The sequence below is a fragment of the Lotus japonicus genome, chromosome 1 (genome assembly GCF_012489685.1).
Source record: "Lotus japonicus ecotype B-129 chromosome 1, LjGifu_v1.2".
In the NCBI taxonomy this organism is placed as follows: domain Eukaryota; kingdom Viridiplantae; phylum Streptophyta; class Magnoliopsida; order Fabales; family Fabaceae; genus Lotus; species Lotus japonicus.
In genome coordinates this window covers 36,470,835-36,492,381 of record NC_080041.1, presented here as the reverse complement: position 1 = coordinate 36,492,381, position 21,547 = coordinate 36,470,835, and the positions used below count along the sequence as shown (strand labels likewise).

The following is a 21,547-nucleotide window of genomic DNA, read 5'->3' as shown; positions in this document are numbered from 1 at the left end:
TGGATGTGTTGAAGATACTTCTTATTTGGCGTGACATTTTGGTTTTAGCTAGGGAATTTAATTGTGTTATTTTTTTCTCATGTTCTTCGAGGGGCTAATTCTGTTGCTCATAGTTTAGCGAAATTAGCTATTCATCACCCTCTTATGTTTTGCAGTGAGAATCTTCCTTAGAGTATCTCAGCTTGTATTCAATCAAACATGTGTCCTTTCTTTTTGAATGAAAATTTCAGTTTTAGTTGTTTGTAAAAAAAACGAAGTTCAATATAAATGTACAAGTTCAAAAAAAAAAGCATAAACGAACCTTTATTGATAAGGATTCAGTATTTCTTGCTGTAAAAAAAAAAAAGGATTCAGTAATTCTTTTATCTCAAAATGAGTAATGAGAAATAATGTATGTTCGCACTTATACAAAAGGGTATTCAAACATAGTGTAGATTGTGAAGCATCTATATATGAAAACATATAAATTCAGAGTAATTAAACCTTTTTCCTATTTGGATAATTGTAGTATAATTTTCAAACCAGTTTGTACACATCCTTTCCTTTTCTTGAAAGTACCCATCTCAACGTATTGTAGAGTCAGAAGAGTTTACTGATTAATCAAATCCCTATAGAGATGACAAGCTGGCAATGAAGATCCCAATGAAAAGGGTCCAATTGTAACTTGTTATTTTATTTTAACCAAGTCATTGTCCAACCTTTTTGGTGCCCCTTTAAAGCTCTCTTTATTTATTCCTCTTTCTAGATAAGCTTACTTTTTCTCAGAGTCAATTCTAACACTAAACTTCTCCAAAAAATTCATTCTGACTTTAGAATAAATTGTATAAGGATTTTTAAACTTGATATGAAACAATAGCGTGGAAAATGGCAGAAAGCACCTGTCTTGATGAAATAATTGATCTATATATTCTATGATTATACCGAATGCTATCCTTTAAATAGTTTTACAAAAGTAATCAGCATCAATATATACTGAGCCAAAAGAATTGTTGAGAAACCCAAAAAATGGGTGGTCTAGAAAAAGAACCAAAGAACACCAGTAAATACATACTGAGATTTTCAAAAGGCTATTTTGTACAGGGTGATGTTTAAGGTTGAACTAACCAAGCTCCACAGTTATATACAATATTCGATGCTATGACTTCACTGCAAAACTTGTTTTCTCAGTGTTTTCTCTCTGGATTCAAAGATGGAAACCTAAAACTCATCGTCATCTCATATTGCAGCACTGAGGCCTTGTCTGCCTTTGCAATTTATCCCACAGGCACATCATCTGCCGCGGGGATTGGTAATGGGCGGTGTAATACCCTTCTATGCAACCAAACTGGCAGTATTTCAAGCTGTGCATGTATTGTACCGGTTTTGAGCTGTTAAATTGCTCAACCCACATTCCCATACTCACATCTTCCATCTTAAATAACTGCATAAAGAAGCAATCACGGAAACATTCAGCTGAAGAAGAACTTAGATATACCTGGCCAAGAATTTTCTGCTCCGGTGGAAGATTAGAGAAAAATATACAACAAAAAAGATTCCACTAACCCTTAATTTATGCATCTCAAATTCAGATACAATGTAGCGTGCGATATCCGATGACAAAATATAACCCGGTCCATTAGCATAGGGTGGATAATCCTCTTCTGGCCATTCCTGAATAAGGCAAAAATAAAAGAAATTTACTATTTTAATACACCAAGATTACCAGAAAGAATGCAATGCAGCAACCATAAAAAAGCACGAGGCCAGGTTAAATCAATCACAATGCAACTAGGTGCTAAGTACCAACTATGAAAAAAAGTATAAAAAAAAAAAAGAGGACCTGATGGTTGAATGCATGGCACAATGAAAAGCAGAAGACAAACAAATTCAGACATTCTTTGATGAGTATAGACATATTCTTAACTAACAATCACCAATGTAAAAACCAATTCATAATTTTTTCCAGACAATTCCAATTCCTTAATACAGACAAAAGCATAGCATTGGGTTCTGATTACCTCGTATGTCACTGCCCATTTACCATAGCGCAAAGGTTTGTGGTAGTAATTTATGTTCCCAATGTAAAAACTGGTATCATCCGGAACCTTCCTTGCTTCATCGATAACAGCATCCACTCTCACAAAAGTGTCATCATCACCTTTCATGATATACTTCGCAGACACTGTATGAACCTACGAACAATAAAGCACATCTTATATTTCACCAAAAAAGCACACATTAAATATCACTGAAAAATTCATGTTCCAACACTTTAATCAACCAACAACTCACCCCATATTCACATATGGCCACTGTTTTCAACACAACAAGGTCGTAGTTATCCATGTAAGGCACTATAACAATATCACCGAAATATTCTGCTTCCTTCTTCAACTCAATGTTAATTTCTTGTCTTGAATGCTGTCAAAATTTCAAACAAATTCTAAGAAACCTAAGTTCGACATGAGAAATACAGTCCTAGCCATTAAGTGAAAAAAGGTCGTCAGTCACCATTACCAGTGCTACAAAGAAACGAGCAGCCACAACGGAAGATTTCATGAGCCTATGCTGCATCCATGACTTTCTTACAGCCATCCGCTCCGCAAAATGGTTTCCAGCCGAGAGGACGCCAATGAACAATTCAACACCAGAGTCAGGAAGTGGCGGGGCACGCCATCTGGGGGAGAATTCAAGATGCCGCTGAGGGGCAAAACTAGGATGTGATGAAGGCAAAGAGGCTGCAAATATAGAGTGGACATCAATGTCTCCACTCACAAAAAGTCCAGTAGCATCCTCAAGAGTAAATCCCTGTTGACATCGAAAAACAAAAGAAAACAAGAAAATCAATCTTCAGGTAGGTGGACTTCCCCTGTCAATGTAAAGGGTGCTATCATTTTAGAAAATAAGACCAAGCTACCATGGCTGATTAAGACAATATTTTGAAATCTTTCTAAAATAAGACCAAACTACCATGGCTGTTTAACAACTTTATAATTCATCACATATCATGTAAACATCTATTAGTTCACAATCAACTACTCATTTCGTAAACCATAGCTATAAGTTATAATTAACAATGTACTCTACTTGATACTCTTAAGTGCAAATGTGCAATGCAATTTTGTTTTCAAAGGAACCAAAACAGGACATTACTAATACTTACAGTGCGATAAGGAAAAGAGGCAACGTGCCTCCCATCAACAGTTACATGATACCCCTCCAACCCAGCACTAATAGTAAGAACAAAAAGCTTGTTCTCAGCGAAAGGGAATGGCCAGTCAACTGTAACTTTCTTGGTACGCCCTATCAATCTATTCAACCACCACGTTGCCTTTGACTCCTCCCCGCTTTCTCCATCATCCCTAATCCATTTCTCACACTTCACCATCCTATCAACTGCAACAAACGTGACCAACAACAACACAAACAATCACAACCATCAATTATCATCACAAATAGGGAAAAAAAAATTGGAACTAGAATTGAGTTACAATTCAATTCACCATCATCAACAACAACATGAATTTGATGACTACTACTAGTCAATAGTCAACTCACCGGTATCATCATCAGCCTTCGATTTCCAACCATCACACCGGAGAGCCGAACCCCACTGCATACGGTAACACGTGTTGAGCTCAATCACCGGCTTCCCACTCCAATCACCCTTCAACCTCGGGTTGAAGTGAAAAACCCTCGGAGGATCCTCCCCCTCCACCGTCTTCAACCCCTGCAACTCCACCACAAACTGCGAAACCATCGCCGGCCCATCCCCATCCCTCACCGCCGCAATCTTCGACTCATAATCCGGCCTCGCCGCCTTCGCAACCCCAACCACCGTCACATGAGACCCCAATGTGAGCCCACACGGCAGCGCCGCCACACCAGAAAAATTCAAACCAGACAACGACACCGAACCGGGGCACGACCCGGTCCGATTCTCAGGCTTCGCCGCAACTGCTCTCCCAGACCGGATATCCCCCCATAAGCTCAACCCCACCTCGCGCGCGGTTTTCGCGAGCTTGTAGAGCTCCGACGACCCGTCCTTCCGACTCGGGTCGAAAGCGGCGTCGTTTAACACCAACCCGGAGACGATTCCGATTCCGCGTTGATTTTGAGTCCTCGGGGCGTGGGCGTTGGAGACGGATTTTTCGGGTCGGGTCGGGGCTTGACGTTGCTGTGGGTCCTCCTCGGTGAGTAGTCGCGTAGAGCGAGCGGTGACGGTGGCGAAGCCGCCGGAGAAAACGATGGGGATTTCGAGTGTGACAAGTAAGAGATACAAGAGAGCAACGCCGATCAGAAACTGAATCGGGCGTTTTCTGGTGAACGGAACAAAACCGTCGAACTTTCTCTTCATCGTTGGTCGGTGAAAAACAAAACCGTCGTCGATGATTCTCGTTTTGTTTTGTTTTTGCTACTCTCTCTCTCTCTTCTTGTTCTTCTTCTGTGCTTGCAAGCTGCTAGAGAGAGAGGGAAAGAAAATGGACCGACTTGGGTGGAGAATTGATATATATAAATATAATAAATATTATAGTGAAGGAAACGGCAATTGATTTGAAATTTTGAAAGGAAAATGATAATATTAATATTAATATTAAATTATATAGTAACAGCGTGATGAAGTGGCAGTGGGACCCAGGATCCAGCTTTGAAACGTTGCCAACGGAATCTTTTTCTTTCTTCGTTTTGAACCTTCTTTGTTGTACGAGACTCGCCTCTTTGAGTTGAGTAATTCAGGTCTAAATTTGTTAACTTTGACTGTAAAACGAGTCAAATTTATTGAAACTAATTGGAGAGTTAAAATTCATTTAGATTTCATTTATGAGTTTTATTTGTTTGTATGTACGGTTAACTAATTACGTTTCAATAACGCAGAGAGTGGTTGTTTTACTTAATTTAATTTAACTAAAGATTTATCTGAATCATCCAAAATAAATTTTGAGCAAACTCTTTATAAGATAAGCTCCTAAAGATTTTGTAGATTTTCTACTATAACTTTTAGTTTATTAGTCCCCCGGTTTCAAAAAAAAAAAAAGTTTAGTCCCCCAAATATTTTGTTACCTTCTTAAATGAGAGTCTCAATTATCATAAAATTTCATTGTTTAAAAAAACCAAGGGAATCAAAACTTCAACTAAATAGATGATTGGTTAAATTAATCTAATATTTTAAATTTTAAGACTTAAAAGATAACTCTTATCGGTTCAAAGTTAATGAAATATTTTTATATAAAAAATAGTGTTGGTATTTATCTCTAATTAGAGAATAATAATTTTGAGAAAGAAAAAAGTTATCTTGTTTTATAATTAAATATTTTAAATTATTTTGCCTTCTTTTAAAATAGGGTATTAGTTTCAAAAAAAATAGGGTATTACATAAATCATAAATCAATATTTCTCCATTTTAACTTTTCTTCTCTCTCTCTTTCAAAAGAAAATTCTTCTTACTCCACTACATTGTCGGTTTCAAAAAAAAATACTCCACTACATTGTCAATCAAAATATGGTCCAACTTATTCTCAATGAAAATTAATTAAAGAATTCTAAATATTTATGTTTTTTATTTTCAAAAAAACCAAAAATATTGATAAGAAGAGAGAGATTCCAACCCAAAGTCTTTAACAGTTAACCTTGTTTTCTTTATCTTTTTTCCTTTTTATTTACAACAATTAGTATGTTAACTAGTTTAAAGTGCTTTTCAAAATTAAAAAAAAAAAACTAGTTTAAAGTGGAAATCATTGATTTTTTTTTTAAATTGATTCAATAAAACTAGCTAAATTTTGCGTATTTTACTTTAAAAATATTTTTCCAGAGACACCGTAGCCACCCATGCACCATATCTTAAACCTGTCATTTTATTCTGGAATAATTTTATTTTCCAATAACGTATCTAGCTAAGAAATCCCATTTTATCACCCCATCACATGGAATTTTTAGCTACTAAATAGTAGCAAAGTTTGCAATAGTGAGACATGTTTCAAGAAACATCATTGTGCTAACCGAAATGAGTTGGGGATATTGGCCAGTTATTTGCACCTGTCCCTAACGCTGGAAAGTTTAATTTTTAATAATTAAAATCTTGGACTGAGCTTGAATTGGCTGTGTGCAAGTTGTTAATTATGGAGAGAACAAAAGAAACTGTATCATATTCATATATATATTCTGCTTATATGGAACAGACAACATAACGCGGATTTCTTCACCTCCAAATGTTACATACATCGTTCAGTTGGCTTATGCTGCAGCATGCACCAATACTTGTCTTTTCCTTTTGTTGCAATCAAATAAATTATAAATAACTTTTTCACCAACTTTTTTTTTTAAATTACCAACATTTCTTGAATATATATCTTTCGACAAACATACAATTGACATACATGTTAGTGATAATTTTTAACTACCGTTATATTTGTCGGGTTGAAAACGCGGCCACCAACATCTTATAATTATGTGTCCAAAGGAAATTATATGTCTATTTATCATCACTCTAACTTCTTTTTCTACTTCTCTCTAGCATAACCTATTCTACTTTTTTTAATTGGAAAAAAAAAGACTTTCATTTTCAAGGCGTAAAAGTTGTGCAATGGAACTTTCCTTAATCGTGAAGAGATATCCTACGTGCATGCGTAACAATATGAAAGCAAAGCACTTGTTTTCAACGTTTTAACGAGACAAAACAAAAGAGTACCATAGTTTTGAATCTCGTTTTAACCGATCGACATTCGCTTCACGCACAACACATATATGTAGGCCTTATAATTCTCATTTACTTTGAAATCTTTTATTTTTATCTCCCTACCCTAGATCCTCTCCAGTGAATTTCTCTCAATTATTCTCCAGTTGACATTTGTGGCGGTTTTAAACCGCCACAGAATTTTGCCAGCTGCCACAAAATGCCGCTGCAAAAATTGACAGAATTTGTGGTAGCTCGCAACATTTTGTGGCGGTTCAAAACCGCCAAAAATTTCCACACTGGAGAATAATTGAGAGAAATCCACTGAAGAGAATCTCAGTCCCTCGCTAGGGGTATATAAGCATATCCATGGCTTACAACTCGAGATTCATTTTTTTTTTACTACTGACATTAGCGACAATCATGTTTGAACTGAGCATACTCATATTATGGTGGAGTTAATCTTTCAGTAAGAAAATTTTACATCTAGAAAACTCGAACTCAAGACTATATTTAAAGACAATTAAACATGTATTACTTAAACTAACCAACCTATCGGTAAAACTAAACATTCATTAGTTTCAGCATGTTTACATGATTTTATTTTGCTTAATAATTAATTTTAAAATTCAGAAATTAGTTTTCTACTAAACTAGGCTAAATTGAGAAATTAAAAATTATGAATCAAAATCGCTTGTTTAAAATATAGGGATCCAAATTGCACAGCCGTAATAGATTAAGGTGCCCACTAGGGTTAAGCAAAAGAAAAAAAAACACTATGATTTTTCATCATTATCAAATAAATTGATTAAAGTTATATATGCTTGATTCTTTATGTATCGAGTTCGAGTCTTTTGAAAAATAAAATCTATTAAAAAAAGCTAATCCCGTCAAGATTTGAATATTTCTGGGTCAAACATATCAGCCCCACAAATATACGTCTTAATAGGAGTCGAGAGAGATTAGTTAGTTATTAATTTAAATTTAATTTTGTTAACTGTGTTAGTTAGTCAGTTTTCAGAATTTTTTTTCTAAATAATGCAAAAAATATTTTTAATTAGCAAAAAGGGGTACTAAAAACAATATTTAGCAAGATGGGGTACTTTGTTGGGTTCCGCAATTAATGTTGCGAATTGCAAGTCTGAAAAAGTAAAAGCTGATTGGGAAATGATGGGTGAATGATGGGTTGCAGGGTGATTGGAAAATAATTGCCTTATGATTTTGGCCGTGTGTGGGAGCCGCATGTTTTCTTGCGAGTCCAACTTGAGATGCATGGGGAAGGGCCACGTGCTGACTGACTGACTCGAGGAGGAAGGGCCACGTGCTGACTGATTGACTCGAGGAGGACACATTGATGGGGAGTGGGAGCCGCATGTTTTATTGCGAGACCAACTTTTCAGGGTTGATGGCACAATGATTCAGGTGATATGGGGCAGGGTGGCAGGGGAACAAGACAGGACCCGTGAGTCTGGCTGCATGGGGAAGGAACGTGGCAGCTCTGATTTGACCATGGAACCGCAATAAATGTTGCGAATTGTAGTGTTTTGTGGCGGTCTCCAACCCCTACAAATAGACCGCCACTCTCCCAACTCCCTCAACTCCAACTCCCAAATCTCTTAACTCTCACAACTTTCTCCCAACTCTCGACCAATTTTCTCTCAACTCTCAAAGTGTTAATTTCTTTGAACTCTCCCCCCTCAAAATAAAGGTATTTTCTCTACTCTTTCAACCTTTACTTTGAAATATTTTTTTAATGGTTTTGTTAATAATGATATAAGTAAATGACTAGTTTTCATATGTGACTTGATTATTATTACTAACTATATTGTATAACTTTTATTAATTATTAGCATTAAGTTTTGTTACTTAAATTATTTTAGAATTATTATCATTAAGTTTTGTTACTTAAATTATTTTAGAATTATTATCATTAAGTTTTATTAAATTATTTTAGAATTATTATCATTAAATTTTATTAACTATCATCTTTTATTCATTATGTTCAATAGGTATTGTAAATGGCCGACCAAGAAGTGGTCAAATTGGGTCCGAGGAATGATAGTGTGTTGTATTTGCAAAAAGATGGCAAACACGTGTCTGTTGGTGCGTGGAACCAAATAAATAGAATTCTGAAAGTGAGAAAATATCGGGATTTTCGAGATTTTATTCCCGCTGAAATTGTAGGCCACCTTCGTCAAGCCGGATTTTACGAAGCTGCCTTAGCTGGGTCTCTGAAACTTGACAAAGTTTTAATATCAGCTATGGTGGAGCGATGGAGGCCTGAGACACACACGTTTCATATGCCGTTCGGAGAGTGTACTATCACTCTGCAAGATGTTGCTGTTCATCTTGGCTTACCCATTGATGGGAATCCTGTCACCGGAGTTACTTGGTGTGATTGGTCTGAGCTTGTAGAGGACTTGCTCGGAGTGGTGCCACCCGCCAGTGCTATCAAAGGAGGTGGCTTGAAGTTGGTTTGGCTGGCTGAGCAATTTAATTTTCATAATCTAGCCGGTGCCGACCCGATACAACTTATGTATGCTTCAAGAGCATTCATCTTGCGACTAATTGGTACTTTCTTACTTTGTGACCACACCGGTTCACATGTCCCTCTTAGATATCTCATTCTCTTACGAGACTTTGAGGAGACCGCAAAGTATAGTTGGGGTTCAGCCGTACTAGCACTTCTCTATCATGAGTTGTGTTATGCAACTGGTGCTTCACGTACAGAGATTGGCGGCTGTGCTTATTTGATACAAGTGTGGGCATGGCTAAGGATTCCAGGAATCGGCCCGGATCCACCGAGGTTGCACCGTGGCCTCCCACTCGCGGCAAGGTATGCACATAATTTAAATAATAAATTTCGTTGTTAATTTCATGTCCTTAAATTCAAACATTACGGTTCATTCATTTTTTATATATTAAACAGATGGAGGGACCCGGATCCGGAAAAACCAATAAAGTGGGCAAAGAAGCAAATCGAGTGGTGGCGCACCAAACTAGACGATTTGAGTTCTAATGACGTGAGTAGCTTGTCGGACTTTGCTTATCTTTATTTTCATTTAAATTCTTATCCTTCTTGTGTATGTAGTTTGTGTGGAAGCCGTACTCTGATCGTGTTCTCAATGGGCTTCCGGAACGTTGTCGAGAAAACATGCATTTATGGAGAACTGTGGTGCCAATGGTACTCTATCACATTTCAGAGTGGCATCAACCGGATCGAGTTATGCAACAATTCGGGATGTTTCAACCTGTACCGGATGCACCGTCTCAACTTAATGAAATGCATGATATTTCTCTAAAAGGGAAGGAAAAGCAGGATTGGGTACATAACATGCGTGGTTTTATACAGCTGTGGTCGGAGAGGCACCAGAGGTTGGCTAACCAACCCGAGACTAATACTCTTGTTGGGCCAAATGATGAGTACATGATTTGGTACGACAAGTATTCCGTTCGTTGGTTGACGCGTGCGGCTGCAACAAGGGGGCAAATGGTTATTATTTTTAAATTGTTGTGTTATTTTTACTTCTGTATTCATATATGTGCGTAACATCCTCACTCTGTTATTAATAATGTAGGCTATGCGCGTTCAGCATGTATGGTATGGACACCTGAAGGTCGCCCACTATACACGGATCATGACCTTCAGAACCAAGCTGCTCGTTGCCTTACACTTTGCCATGCAAGTGACAGGATATCTCATCCCGCTGCATCGGTTCCTAGCTTTCCTATGGAGTTTACACACGCAACCACAAATGACATACCGCCGACTGGAAAAGAAGAAGGGGAAGGTCTTGGAAGACGGCGAGAATCTCAGATTCCCGAACATGTTATTATTCAGGGGGGAACACTACCACCTCCACATGGACAGTACTCATTGTACCCCCTTGATCTGAATGAGACATACCGACCATACTATTATGGGGCGGGGTCATCTGGGGTTCATGATGATCAGGAAGAGACACCGATGCAGATGCCCGAGACTCAAACAATGTATGGATCTCAGCCATATACTCCCTCGGCACAATTTGATGGATCCATGTCTCAGCCATATATACCAACACCGCATTTTGACAGTTCACAATCTCAGCCATATGTGCCGGCACCGCCTTTTGATGGATCACACTCTCAACAATTTGTGTCATCAACAAATTTTGTTGGTGAACAGTCATTTGCCGGGTCACAACATGGCTATGACAACTTTCAGACACCGCCAGTGCATATGCAGGACGTTAGTCCAGATACTTGGAATCCAATGGGTGACTGGGATGGTGTTGCAATTCGTGAATTGCTGGATCCTCCTCGACCGCAATTCTGGCAAGATATAGACCCTTCGCAGCTCCAGCAGACACAGGCTAACTTCCAACTGGACTTGAACCGTGCAGCTGCAGGGGGAGACCCAGATAGGCCATACCGGGATGCAAGAGACCGTCCTTATCCTAATTGTCGAAATTGTTAATTTGTTGTATCATTTACTTATAATTAGTGAATTTAAAGTTGGTGTGTAATATATTTTAGACTTCAAAGTTGCTGTGTAATATATTGGTGTGTAATATATTAGTGTTTATATTTTAGACTTTTAAGTTTGGGTTTATATATATATATATATATATATAATATATATAGTTTATATATATATAATATATATAGTTTTTATATATATACGAGTATTATATAGTTTATAATAAAAAATTAGTTTATACATTAAACTTTTAGTTTATATATATATATATATATGTATATAGTATACGAGTATATAATAATACTATACTATTAAATTCTTTTTTTCTTGTTTTGATATGTACTAGCATCCAATTCATATTAAGTTAGAAACAATAGTAATGAGCCAATGTTTAAGCTCTAACATAATTATTTCTCACATGCATTTGGACTACACTTCAAGCTTACACACAGTGATTAATTTAAGAGCTTGCACAATTAAAGCAACATAATTATCTTTGTAGTGACACTGATCTCCGACTCGGCGGAGATTGATTCTCCCTTAAGTCCATCTCATTTCTTATACGGGTAGACCTTGGACGACCCTTCTTCCGTATTTTGGCAGGATCTGGAGCAATTCTAGACCCAGCTCTGGGCGGTGTAACACCCCGATTTCGGTGGCGTCACTTTAGTAACTCAAAAATAAAATAAAGCGGAAAAGCAGGTTTTTTTTTTTTTTGTTTTGTTTAAATAAAAAGACTTGTCGAAATAAGGTCTCAACCCAATCGCAATTAACAGCGATTAATATACAAAATAAGCACAGCCCTTGCTGCAACTAAAAACATCGTCACGAGTGTCCTCAAGTGACGGAAAGTAATATTAAGTAATTGAAAGTAGTGCCCGCGAGCAAATAAGTGCGGCTCATAGTCAGAGTCACAAGCTTTATAACTACAGTCCTCCAAGAAAATAAATTAGCCCCAAACGGCCTCCAAAAGACTTCCTACGCCCGACAAACTCCCTGTGATCCTCATGGAAGAGAATCACACAAAAAGCTAATAGTCGGGAACCTACCCTGCCCCAAAATACAACTGATGAATCAGAGCTATGACCATGACAACCAAAATCAGTAACTCTAACCACCCATATCCTACACCACTATCTTCGACCCTCATCTGATCTTCCATGAAGTCCGGGTCCACGTCGAAGGCTCAGTAGTAGTCATTTCGCTCCGGGTCCTCCCCGAACGACGAACCTTCTTGAATCATCTGTTGAACGTCTGGCAGCAGGCCGACCGCCCAAACACAAACATACAAACAAAGCCACGGCGCTAGGGTCAACTCACGGAATATAGTAGATAATACAAACAGCATGTGAAGAATAAGGGGGTATGTATATATATATGTTGTATATATATATTTATATGTTCTGTATTGCCTACCCTAAGGTATATACTTAGCATGTTATCAAGGCTCTAATAACAATTCAATGAATAATATCTCAACAATACAATAAGCATTATCTCAACAATTCCATATTGGGCGCATGTATGCATGCAATGTCAATTCAAACGTTGATCCCAAAAATAGGCATGTCAAGTCGATCCAACCCATTGGGTCGAACACAAGGACTCGCACACGCAGTAAATGACAACGCCAAGTCGGTTCTCTCATTAGAGTCGAACATACGGACGTTGCGCGCGTCTAATGACTATCGCCGAATCGATCCAATCCCTCGGATTGAATATAAGGATCCGCGCGTGTCGAAATATTATCGCTGAATCGGTCCAATCCCTCGGATTGAACTCACGGACTCACGCGAGTTTATATGGCGATGGCTGAATCGATCCAATCCATCGGATTGAATATAAGGATTCACGCGTGCCCGAGTGACTACCGCCGAATCGATCCAATCCCTCGGATTGAATATAAGGATTCACGCGTGTCAAACGATTATTGCCGAATCGGTCCAACCCGTCGGGTTGAACATAAGGATTCGCGCCCGTTAAGCCGAAGATAATGTCGATTATGCGACAAAATGAATTAATCAAAAGAAGAAAGAATGAACTTGGAACTCATAGTTCCCGGCTAAACTTTAGATAGCCAAACAATAAACTGCTCATCGAGCGAAGAGTACCGAAGTACTTGGAAACTTATAATTTCCGGCTAAACTTTAGATAGCCAAACAATAAACTGCTCATCAAGCAAAAGAGTATCAACATACTCGGAAACTTGTAAGTTTCTTCTAAACTTGGACTCGGCGACCCTTCTCATCTTTCAAACTAATATTCAAGCTCCAAGCTCTTATCTAAGGTTGTTACCATTATTCAATGGTTTTAGAGATTGATTAATGTCTTATGAGTTTTCCTTGAGAAAATAGGTTTCTTTTAATCTTATAATACTTCCTATAAGTTTCAGGGATCCCATAATCCCAAACAATTCCTTGAGAAGGTCTCGATCCATTAAAACATAACAAGGTCCGAACTCCGTTCGTCCTTTCGAACTCTCTCAAAAATCTCATAAAATTCGGCATGACTTGCCCGTTATCCTCACTCATCAGTATCACAGATATAAGTGGAATAGCATAACTAAATCAGCGCAATCAATAAGCATAAACAGCATATTCCAACACATCCTAGATTAACCAGCAAACGGCCGAAGCCTCTCAGAAAACATTTTTCCATAAAGCGATAAACAATATCCAAGCAATATTCAATATCAACACAATAACCCAGTCGAATTGATCGACGCCTACAAGGAAATAGCTAGTAAGTAAGTTGCCCTAACCTCGAGTTGTTCTAGTCTCGCGGTGCAGGTCTCGCTCACAAGCTTGTTCAGTCAAGCCCAAGGTTTCCACAAACGAACCTTAGAGCAAACAAAGCAGAAATCAATCAAATTAAGTCGACATAATCGAAACAATACTAACTAGAGTTAGACAAAGCTCAAGAAACTTCAGAGTACAACACTTAGGCACGAATGAAAGGGCTTTCCCCGAATGGATGAGTTTTGACTCGATTCAAGTTTTGTGCAAAAACACTTTATTCGCTAAAACGTGCATAACTCGAGCTACAGAGCTCGGAATGACACGAAACCGGCGCCAAAATTTCGACAATTGAAAGAGCTACGCAATGGCTCAGGTCATAGAGACCCAAAAATTATTTTTGGACACGGTACCCAAGCAAATAGGTTTCGGCCACTATGGAAAATAGGGTTTTCGAACTTTTTCTTCGATCTAAATCAATTCCTAGGTATTCTTAGGCGATATCTAGGCCAGGGAAACTCTCAGAAAAATTATCGGGTTAAAAACTGTCGCAGGGGTATTTTGGTCAATATTTTTAGCTCAGAATTTCAAAACTGAATTTTCGAAAAACAAATTGGATGGGAATGTCAACAACGACGTTTATGACGACTAATCCTACTAGCACTAAGCTCAATCGTCAGTTTTAAGCGTAAAGAACGAAACTTTGCCCAGAAATGGGTATTTGATGCAAAAATTGATTCCGGCGGCATTTCGTCGACATCTGACAAAATCTAATCCGCAGAACACGCTCAGAAGCATGCAGGGAATAAGTTTAGACACTGAAATCAGCTTATTTGAACAGTTTTACAAAAAGCTCAAAACTTTGAGCACAGAAAGACATAGAAGAAGTCGACAGATCTGACGATCAGAAGTGAGAGATAGTAACTATACCTCGATGTCTTCGATTAGCAACGAACGGTGAAGCAATCGGGCAAGAAACGGCGAAAATCACTTCTCCTCTTTCTCTCCTCCAAGCTCTCGGCCACTCCCTCTCCAAATGGCAATTTTTTGTTTTTTTTTTTCATTTTTCATACTATATATAGGAAATGGAAAACGCGGAAAAATGAAAATTTCGCGATTCCGATTTTTCCTACTGATTCCAACGTATTTTAGACACAATATTCTTCCCGCTGAATCTTCTAATTCTTCAAAGAAATATCAGTATGATTTTTGGTTTTCGAGGCTTGTTTTTAATGCTTACCGGCATTAAAAATGCACTTTATGCACTTTATGATATTGACCTCGGATGCAGAAACTTCCTTCTGAAGAAAGATTTGGAACGTCGATTAGAGTGAGCGTTCGCGGATGAAATCTTTATTTGAAGCCCCGAGTAGAAAAGTCTCCATCGTCCGTCGATTTTAGGGTTTCTGAACTATCAGGGATTCCGTTTCGGCAAACTTCCGAGTATCGGAATCAGACGTTCGTACATCCTAGAGTTTCGTATCGAAACGCTCGTTTTGGAAAGGAATAAGAGAAAGTCTTATTTTCCTCTAGAAGATTTTTGGAAGATTTCCTATAGTGTTCCAAAGCTGGAAGTTTGTTGGAAATTATATTCCTATAGTGTTCCAAAGCTGGAACATAGTTTTGTTTCCTAAAGTTCTTGTCCTAGGTTTTAAATGCGAATATTAGTCGTGCTATAACTCTTATCGACTTTGATACAATCTTTAGCTTTTCTTGAACTTTCTCCTTCACAAATTCATTCCATCCATTTACCCCTTGTTCAGGTTTTCCCTTCACGTTACATCAAATTAATCGTGAAAAGAAATTTTATTCGGTTTATTCCAACTCAAAAACTTGGGTCTCACATTACTACCCTCCAAAAAGAAAGTTTCGTCCTCGAAACTTAGGGTTCAGCAAAAACTCCGAATATTATTCCTTGGTCTCTTCATCTAACTCCCATATAGCACCATGAAATCAATCTTCTACTTAGTCACCCTTCAAATTAAACCTCGACTTGAGCCTTAATACCTAGTGCATCACTAGACTCATTCCCTTTAACATCAACTTATCAACAACTTATAAGCAAATCTTCATCTTAATATCTAACAACCCATTATTGACATCTCTTTCTTCAAAACTTTCCTTACTCAAACTAATTTACACTTATTGAAATCCTTAACACTTCGCACAAATCAGAACTCATCCCCTAGAAGATTAAATCATAACTATACCTCTAAGGACTTAACTAGTCATTTTATCATCCGATCCTTCAACCTCCCGAGATTTAACTGTTATCGTAACCGCTAACACCACTAAATTCCTTATGCGTACATGAATCTCAGCTCACTAGGTCAACCTTAGCCCTAGGATCCTCATTCAACTTAGTAGAATTCATTGGTTAACTCTAGTATACCTCATCAGAATCCATAACAAGGTTCCATTCACTCTTAGACTCTATGAAACTTGCCCAAATATAACGACTTCAAGTATTCATCTTAATACTAGCACTTTCCTTTCTGTATCTCAATCACCATCTCGTCAATCAATTTCTTAATCTCTCAATCAAGTTCTGACAAACTTCGAGTCCTACACACCTTAGACAGAAATCCATAGATTTAAAACCTAAACCTTCACCAAGTTTGGTCCTCTAATGGCCTTTAATCCTTCAATACTTCTTAAGTGAATATCCATTTCTTAAAACTAAAACTCCTTCGCTTACACAAACGACCTGATAAGTGTCGTCATGCTTTCACACTCACAACTTGATCCTGATATCCATAATCATAACTTACTATGCTAACATCATTCAAATCTTATCACATGGTTCATTATGTCCGCAATCCCATAATCAACATCAATCGATCACCAACTTATAACCAACCTTAACACTCTACACAACTCCGAATTCCTTTACTTCAAGATCTCTCTTATACTGTACCTCAATGGTCTTAACCCGCAACTCATCTTCAGATCTCTAATCTTCTAAGATTCAAATCCTATTATCACACCTACAACCATAAGATCTCCTACTCGTACGTGATTCTCAACTCTCAAGGTCAATCTTAACCCTAAGATTTCAATCCAACTTAGTAAATCTCACTTAGTAATCTTAGCATGTTTTCCTGAAATCCATGTCAACAATCCCAAGTATTCAACTTATGCTAAAACTTTCTTTTTCTAACTTAATCATTGATTCAACACTTAGTCACTCCAGCAAACTCCTGACAATTCTCTAAGTCTTACACATTCAAGTTAAACTTCATGGGCTTAAAATCTTAACTTTTATCTAGTTTGCATCGGTAATGTCCTTTGACCCTTCAACACTTTTCAAGTGAAAATTCATCTCTTAAGACTATAATGTCTCCACAAATTAATCATGAACTTAGCAAAACTTATTCCTCGAACTCGACTACAACAATCTAGTTCAAAGTTAATTCTTCTCAATCTTGCTACTATCAAGCTATCATCTATAACCTGATTAAATCCAACCTATTTAGTCTCTAACAATTCCACTCAGTAATCACATAACCTATGACTTCATAACTTCCGAGAAAATACCTAATATTTTTCCAACATTAAATCTCTTGACTTAGTCTACCTCTACTTGGAGTAATCACACGAACTAACCAATTAATTTATATACGACAATCATCAACTTCCAAAGATTTAAATCTTAATCTTTTACAATCAAGTGCTTAACACGAACTTTCCTCCCAAATCCGACTAAACCTCGATCAATTCAAATTCATCTTACACATCCTTCTATCAAAGTCCATTACCAGTTCTGATTCCGAATATCACCCCCTCAATATTAAGTTAATCAAGCCTAATACATCGAAGGTGAAATTTAGAAAAACCCACTGGAACAGTCAATGAGTTCCTATCATCCAGTAGTCACAATTACCCTGATATTAAATCCTCAATGATGCCGCTACGGAACAACACACTCTCGACACCATACGTATACTATCCATACGGAATCTCTCGGAGATTCATTCTTCAGCTTCTAGCTCCTTTGTTAAACGCATCGGTGCCATACTACTTTTCTAGGCTTAACGCGTTATTCTAAACCTCGTGTAACTTCTATAGTTTAAACACGAGCAACGGTCAAATAAAGTATTATTAGGCGTAATAACTATAAAGTCAAAGCTCGACAGTAAAGGCAAGTTAGGTGTGTTGCACGTTCTACGAGAGTAATAAAGCATGTTATCCTAGAATGAGAAGGAATAGTTAGAAGGTTACCATCGTTCGTGCGCTCTCCTCTGACTAGTCTACCAGCTCCCTCGCCGCACGAGACATAGACTCCTCCCCGTGCAGCAGGATGTCTTCCTCTCACCGTAGGCACAGATGGCTCAACCCTGGTTACATTGCAATCCTTGGCTTGATGCCCCGGACGGTTGCAATTGAAACATAGAGGTCCCCCGTCTGGACACTTGTTAGAGTAGTGCCCCACCTTCTTGCACCTGTAACACGTTACTCCTTGGCCCGAAGTCTTGTTTCCTGTTCCTCCGGTAGCATTTATGGGCTTATACTGCCCCGAGGTAAAACCTTCCCTCAAAGGGCGTTGATACGGCTTCTTCTGTTGGAATTTACCTCTTCCTTTATAGTTCTGAGGACCTGACCTTACTGGTCCTCCAGTTCCAGCACGATTCAACCTCTTGTTCTTCATTAACTCCACTTCTGTGGCTTTCTCAACCAAGGACTGGAAGCGCATGATTCCCAACGGTTTCACTGAGTCCTCAATGTCAGGCCTCAGCCCATTCACAAAGCGTTTGCACATGTAGGGTTCATCAACCCCATTGCGGAAGAATCGAAAGTGTTTGGCCAACGATTCCAGCTTAGCAGCATATTCCGGAATGGACATGCTACCCTGACGAAGAGTCAGAAACTGTGCCTCACGCTCGTCACGAGCACTATCTGGAAAATACTTCTCCAGAAAAGCAGCACGAAATGAAGCCCAGTTCACTTCCACATTATTTGCTTCCATCATTCCTCTGGTACCCCTCCACCAGTACTCAGCATCGCCCAGCAGCAGATAAGTTGCCAGGCCCACCTTGGCCCCTTCACTAGTCTGTAGTACTTCGAAAATCTTCTCAATCTCTTGGATCCATAGATCCGCATTGTCCGGGTCAGTCCCACCTGTGAACTTGGGTGGATCCTGCCTTCTAAAATCATTCAATCCCCTATTCTGGTCCAGGGCTACCTCCCTCTCACGCTTATGTCGCTCACGTTCAGCTTTGTCAGCACGCAACTGAGCGTTCTCCGCAGTTTGATTTGTCATTGCCTGGGCCATAGCAGTCATTGCCCCAGCGAGTTGGTTCATGTTCTCCATGTTCTGTTTAGTTAAACAAACAGTTAGTACTAACCATAAGATAGCATCTAGCATAACTATACAATATGATTAAGTACTAACTTCAATCAATTCTAAGCGAAAAATCGCTTGGCAGACAATCAATTTTTTACTCTTTGCAGATTCACACAACCTAGCACAGAAGACCTATTCCCCAAAGACTCCCGAAAGACTCGACAAGATCTGATACCACAATGTAACACCCCGATTTCGGTGGCGTCACTTTAGTAACTCAAAAATAAAATAAAGCGGAAAAGCAGGTTTTTTTTTTTTTTGTTTTGTTTAAATAAAAAGACTTGTCGAAATAAGGTCTCAACCCAATCGCAATTAACAGCGATTAATATACAAAATAAGCACAGCCCTTGCTGCAACTAAAAACATCGTCACGAGTGTCCTCAAGTGACGGAAAGTAATATTAAGTAATTGAAAGTAGTGCCCGCGAGCAAATAAGTGCGGCTCATAGTCAGAGTCACAAGCTTTATAACTACAGTCCTCCAAGAAAATAAATTAGCCCCAAACGGCCTCCAAAAGACTTCCTACGCCCGACAAACTCCCTGTGATCCTCATGGAAGAGAATCACACAAAAAGCTAATAGTCGGGAACCTACCCTGCCCCAAAATACAACTGATGAATCAGAGCTATGACCATGACAACCAAAATCAGTAACTCTAACCACCCATATCCTACACCACTATCTTCGACCCTCATCTGATCTTCCATGAAGTCCGGGTCCACGTCGAAGGCTCAGTAGTAGTCATTTCGCTCCGGGTCCTCCCCGAACGACGAACCTTCTTGAATCATCTGTTGAACGTCTGGCAGCAGGCCGACCGCCCAAACACAAACATACAAACAAAGCCACGGCGCTAGGGTCAACTCACGGAATATAGTAGATAATACAAACAGCATGTGAAGAATAAGGGGGTATGTATATATATATGTTGTATATATATATTTATATGTTCTGTATTGCCTACCCTAAGGTATATACTTAGCATGTTATCAAGGCTCTAATAACAATTCAATGAATAATATCTCAACAATACAATAAGCATTATCTCAACAATTCCATATTGGGCGCATGTATGCATGCAATGTCAATTCAAACGTTGATCCCAAAAATAGGCATGTCAAGTCGATCCAACCCATTGGGTCGAACACAAGGACTCGCACACGCAGTAAATGACAACGCCAAGTCGGTTCTCTCATTAGAGTCGAACATACGGACGTTGCGCGCGTCTAATGACTATCGCCGAATCGATCCAATCCCTCGGATTGAATATAAGGATCCGCGCGTGTCGAAATATTATCGCTGAATCGGTCCAATCCCTCGGATTGAACTCACGGACTCACGCGAGTTTATATGGCGATGGCTGAATCGATCCAATCCATCGGATTGAATATAAGGATTCACGCGTGCCCGAGTGACTACCGCCGAATCGATCCAATCCCTCGGATTGAATATAAGGATTCACGCGTGTCAAACGATTATTGCCGAATCGGTCCAACCCGTCGGGTTGAACATAAGGATTCGCGCCCGTTAAGCCGAAGATAATGTCGATTATGCGACAAAATGAATTAATCAAAAGAAGAAAGAATGAACTTGGAACTCATAGTTCCCGGCTAAACTTTAGATAGCCAAACAATAAACTGCTCATCGAGCGAAGAGTACCGAAGTACTTGGAAACTTATAATTTCCGGCTAAACTTTAGATAGCCAAACAATAAACTGCTCATCAAGCAAAAGAGTATCAACATACTCGGAAACTTGTAAGTTTCTTCTAAACTTGGACTCGGCGACCCTTCTCATCTTTCAAACTAATATTCAAGCTCCAAGCTCTTATCTAAGGTTGTTACCATTATTCAATGGTTTTAGAGATTGATTAATGTCTTATGAGTTTTCCTTGAGAAAATAGGTTTCTTTTAATCTTATAATACTTCCTATAAGTTTCAGGGATCCCATAATCCCAAACAATTCCTTGAGAAGGTCTCGATCCATTAAAACATAACAAGGTCCGAACTCCGTTCGTCCTTTCGAACTCTCTCAAAAATCTCATAAAATTCGGCATGACTTGCCCGTTATCCTCACTCATCAGTATCACAGATATAAGTGGAATAGCATAACTAAATCAGCGCAATCAATAAGCATAAACAGCATATTCCAACACATCCTAGATTAACCAGCAAACGGCCGAAGCCTCTCAGAAAACATTTTTCCATAAAGCGATAAACAATATCCAAGCAATATTCAATATCAACACAATAACCCAGTCGAATTGATCGACGCCTACAAGGAAATAGCTAGTAAGTAAGTTGCCCTAACCTCGAGTTGTTCTAGTCTCGCGGTGCAGGTCTCGCTCACAAGCTTGTTCAGTC

At 38.7% G+C, this 21,547-nt stretch overlaps 1 protein-coding gene across 1 annotated transcript; it reads right to left on the bottom strand.

The window, feature by feature from the left end:
• Window positions 1-883: 883 nt before the first annotated feature.
• LOC130734579 (hydroxyproline O-galactosyltransferase GALT6-like) lies at window positions 884-4,464 on the bottom strand. The gene is made up of 7 exons (XM_057587060.1): window positions 3,538-4,464; window positions 3,143-3,375; window positions 2,497-2,787; window positions 2,272-2,400; window positions 1,998-2,171; window positions 1,543-1,650; window positions 884-1,420 (listed from the first exon to the last, which is right to left on the bottom strand). Exons 1-7 carry the CDS (start codon window positions 4,334-4,336, stop codon window positions 1,211-1,213), a joined length of 1,944 nt encoding a protein of 647 aa, XP_057443043.1. The 5' UTR covers window positions 4,337-4,464; the 3' UTR covers window positions 884-1,210.
• Window positions 4,465-21,547: the final 17,083 nt, after the last annotated feature.